The 2,500-nt window shown below is 48.0% G+C and overlaps 1 protein-coding gene and 1 long non-coding RNA gene across 2 annotated transcripts in view; both read left to right on the top strand.

The window, feature by feature from the left end:
* LOC147466655 (uncharacterized) overlaps window positions 1-1,176 on the top strand; it is a 16,822-nt gene extending 15,646 nt beyond the window's left edge. The window contains exon 10 of the mRNA XM_086534948.1: window positions 698-1,176. Within this exon, the coding sequence (XP_086391074.1) occupies window positions 698-1,176 (479 nt within the window). The remainder of the gene's footprint in view (window positions 1-697) is intronic.
* Window positions 1,177-1,502: 326 nt separating this feature from the next.
* LOC147466654 (uncharacterized) lies at window positions 1,503-2,236 on the top strand. The gene is made up of 2 exons (XR_015190786.1): window positions 1,503-1,839; window positions 1,870-2,236. It is a non-coding gene; the product is annotated as an uncharacterized LOC147466654 (long non-coding RNA).
* Window positions 2,237-2,500: the final 264 nt, after the last annotated feature.

The following is a 2,500-nucleotide window of genomic DNA, read 5'->3' as shown; positions in this document are numbered from 1 at the left end:
ACTATTATCAAAAAAAAATAAACTGAGATTACGTTACCTGTTACAGTTAATTGGATTAAACAGAATATTGACTTTAAAAAAAAAAACATTATCCTTCCCATATTGGTATTTATATCATAGTCATATATAGCGCTCGCGCGGTCATTATGATGATGATGATATTAACATTATCATTAGTGTTACTACGATTACTCCTTCTTATCATTATAGTAAAAGCATATGTATGTCTCTTCCTTATTATCTCATTTCCTTTTTCAATAATATTAATAGGATTTACTAGGATCATCAATATCATCCTAATAACCATTTAAACTTTATCACCGTAATTAGTGTCACCAATGCAAGTATACTCCTTATTTTTTCTGTCTCCCCTCCACCCCCACCACACCCCACTCCACCACCACCCCTACCCCACAACCCATCCCACCACCACCCCCCACCCCAACCCTACTCCACCACCACCCCAACCACCATCCCACTCCACCACCACCCCTACCCCAACCCCACTCCACCACCACCATCCACCTCCACCCCTACCCCAACCCCATCCCACCACCACCCCTACCCCACTCCACCACCACCCCAACCACCATCCCACTCCACCACCACCCCCACCCCATTCCACCTCCACCCACCTCCAACTCCACCCTCACCCCACAACCCATCCCACCACCCCCCACCCCACCCCCACCCCCAGGCTGTGTATCCGAAGACGACAGCGAGACTCCATCCGACGGGGTAATTCTTCCGAGGTCCAAGGCTGCCTCCTCAACGACACTTATTTGGATCCTGATGGGGAGTGTCTTCCTGGTCGTCTTCCTCCTCCTTGTGGTCGTCCTGGTGTTATCAGTCAAGGTGAAGAAGCCCCCCCGCTCGGCACGACAGGTCGCGATTCCCGCTGAAAACCTTCCTCCTCGGGTTAGCCACGACCACCCGCACGACCCGGGTTCTGTAGCAGGTTCTGAAGACGACCAAGACGAGGAGCATGTCTATTGCTATGTCGACTTGGCCGTTTTGAAGTCCCAGCTGGACGAGGAGGAGAGGGCGGCGCGCACACAGCACGACGGAGACACGACCAGCCTGGCCAAAGTCGTCTCCATGAATTCTTTGTACGGATTTTATTCCGAATTCAGGCAATGTGGGGAGGAGGGGGAGGAGGAGGAGGAGGAGGATTAGGAGGAGAAGAAGGAGCAGGAGAAGGAGGAGGAGGAGGAGTAGAAGAAGGAGTAGGAGTAAAAGGAGGAGGAGGAGAAGAAGAAGGAGAAGGAGGAAATGGAGGAGGAGGAGGAGGAGTAGAAGGAGGAGGAGGATATGGAGGAGGAGGAGTAGAAGGAGGAGGAGGAGAAGGAGGAGAAGGAGAAGGAGGAGGAGGAGTAAAAGGAGGAGGAGGAGAAGGAGGAGAAGGAGAAGGAGGAGGAGGGGAAGGAGGAAATGGAGGAGGAGGAGAAGGAGGAAATGGAGGAGGAGGAGAAGGAGGAAATGGAGGAGGAGGAGGAGGAGGAGAAGGAGGAAATGGAGGAGGAGGAGGAGGAGGAGTAAAAGGAGGAGGAGGAGAAGAAGGAGAAGGAGAAGGAGGAGGAGGAGAAGGAGGAGGAGGAGAAGGAGGGGGAGGAGAAGAAGGAGAAGGAGAAGGAGGGGGAGGAGAAGGAGGAGAAGGAGAAGGAGGAGGAGAAGAAGGAGAAGGAGAAGGAGGAGGAGGAAGAAGAAGAAGAAGAAGAGGCGAAGGAGAGTGAGAATGAGAATGAGAATGTGAAAGAGAAGGAGGAAGAAGAGGTGAAGCAGAAGGAGAACGAGAAGAAGAAGAAAGAGGAGTAGAAGGAGAAGGTAAAGGAGTAGAAGGTGAAGGAGAAGAAGAAGGGGGAGTAGAAGGTGAAGGAGAAGAAGAAAGGGGAGGAGGAGGAGGAGAAAGAAGAAGAAGAAAGGCGAGGCAGATGTGACATACGACAATATGACAATATGAGTCACAGCAGAGTGAGTTCATTTCGAAAAGTCACGATCTGATATTCCCTTCTTCACTTTGTGGTGATGCTGATGATGGAAATTGTGCTGATAATGATAATCATCATCACCATCACCACTGTCATCATCTTCATCACCATAACCATCATCATTACCAATCATTGTCATCATTACATTGAAAAGGGATGACAATAAGTATAAATGATGTACAAGGATATATATAAAATTTGTAAATCTTGTGTTTGATATCTCTTTTGATGAAAATAAATTGAAGAAATGCTTATGTATTTCCACTTTGCCTATTTTCTTTGCGAAAAGAAATGAAAAACCCATGCAGGATTAGCAGACAGCGGTTATTGTAAGCAGAGCATAGCGGTTCAGCACAAGGGTTATAAATATAAGATTATGTCACGTGTTTTTATAGGAGTGGCTTCCTCTGTTTTTTTTTTCTCTCTCTCTCTCTCTCTCTCTCTCTCTCTCTCGGTCTCTCTCTCTCTTTATCTCTCTCTCTCTCTCTCTCTTTCTCAGTCTCTCTCAATCT

This window comes from Penaeus japonicus, unplaced genomic scaffold (assembly GCF_977035675.1).
Source record: "Penaeus japonicus unplaced genomic scaffold, GWHDUDI00000001_assembly GWHDUDI00000042, whole genome shotgun sequence".
NCBI classification, from domain to species: domain Eukaryota; kingdom Metazoa; phylum Arthropoda; class Malacostraca; order Decapoda; family Penaeidae; genus Penaeus; species Penaeus japonicus.
The sequence above is the reverse complement of the archived record's forward strand: the minus strand, read 5'-3'. Positions and strand labels throughout refer to the sequence as shown.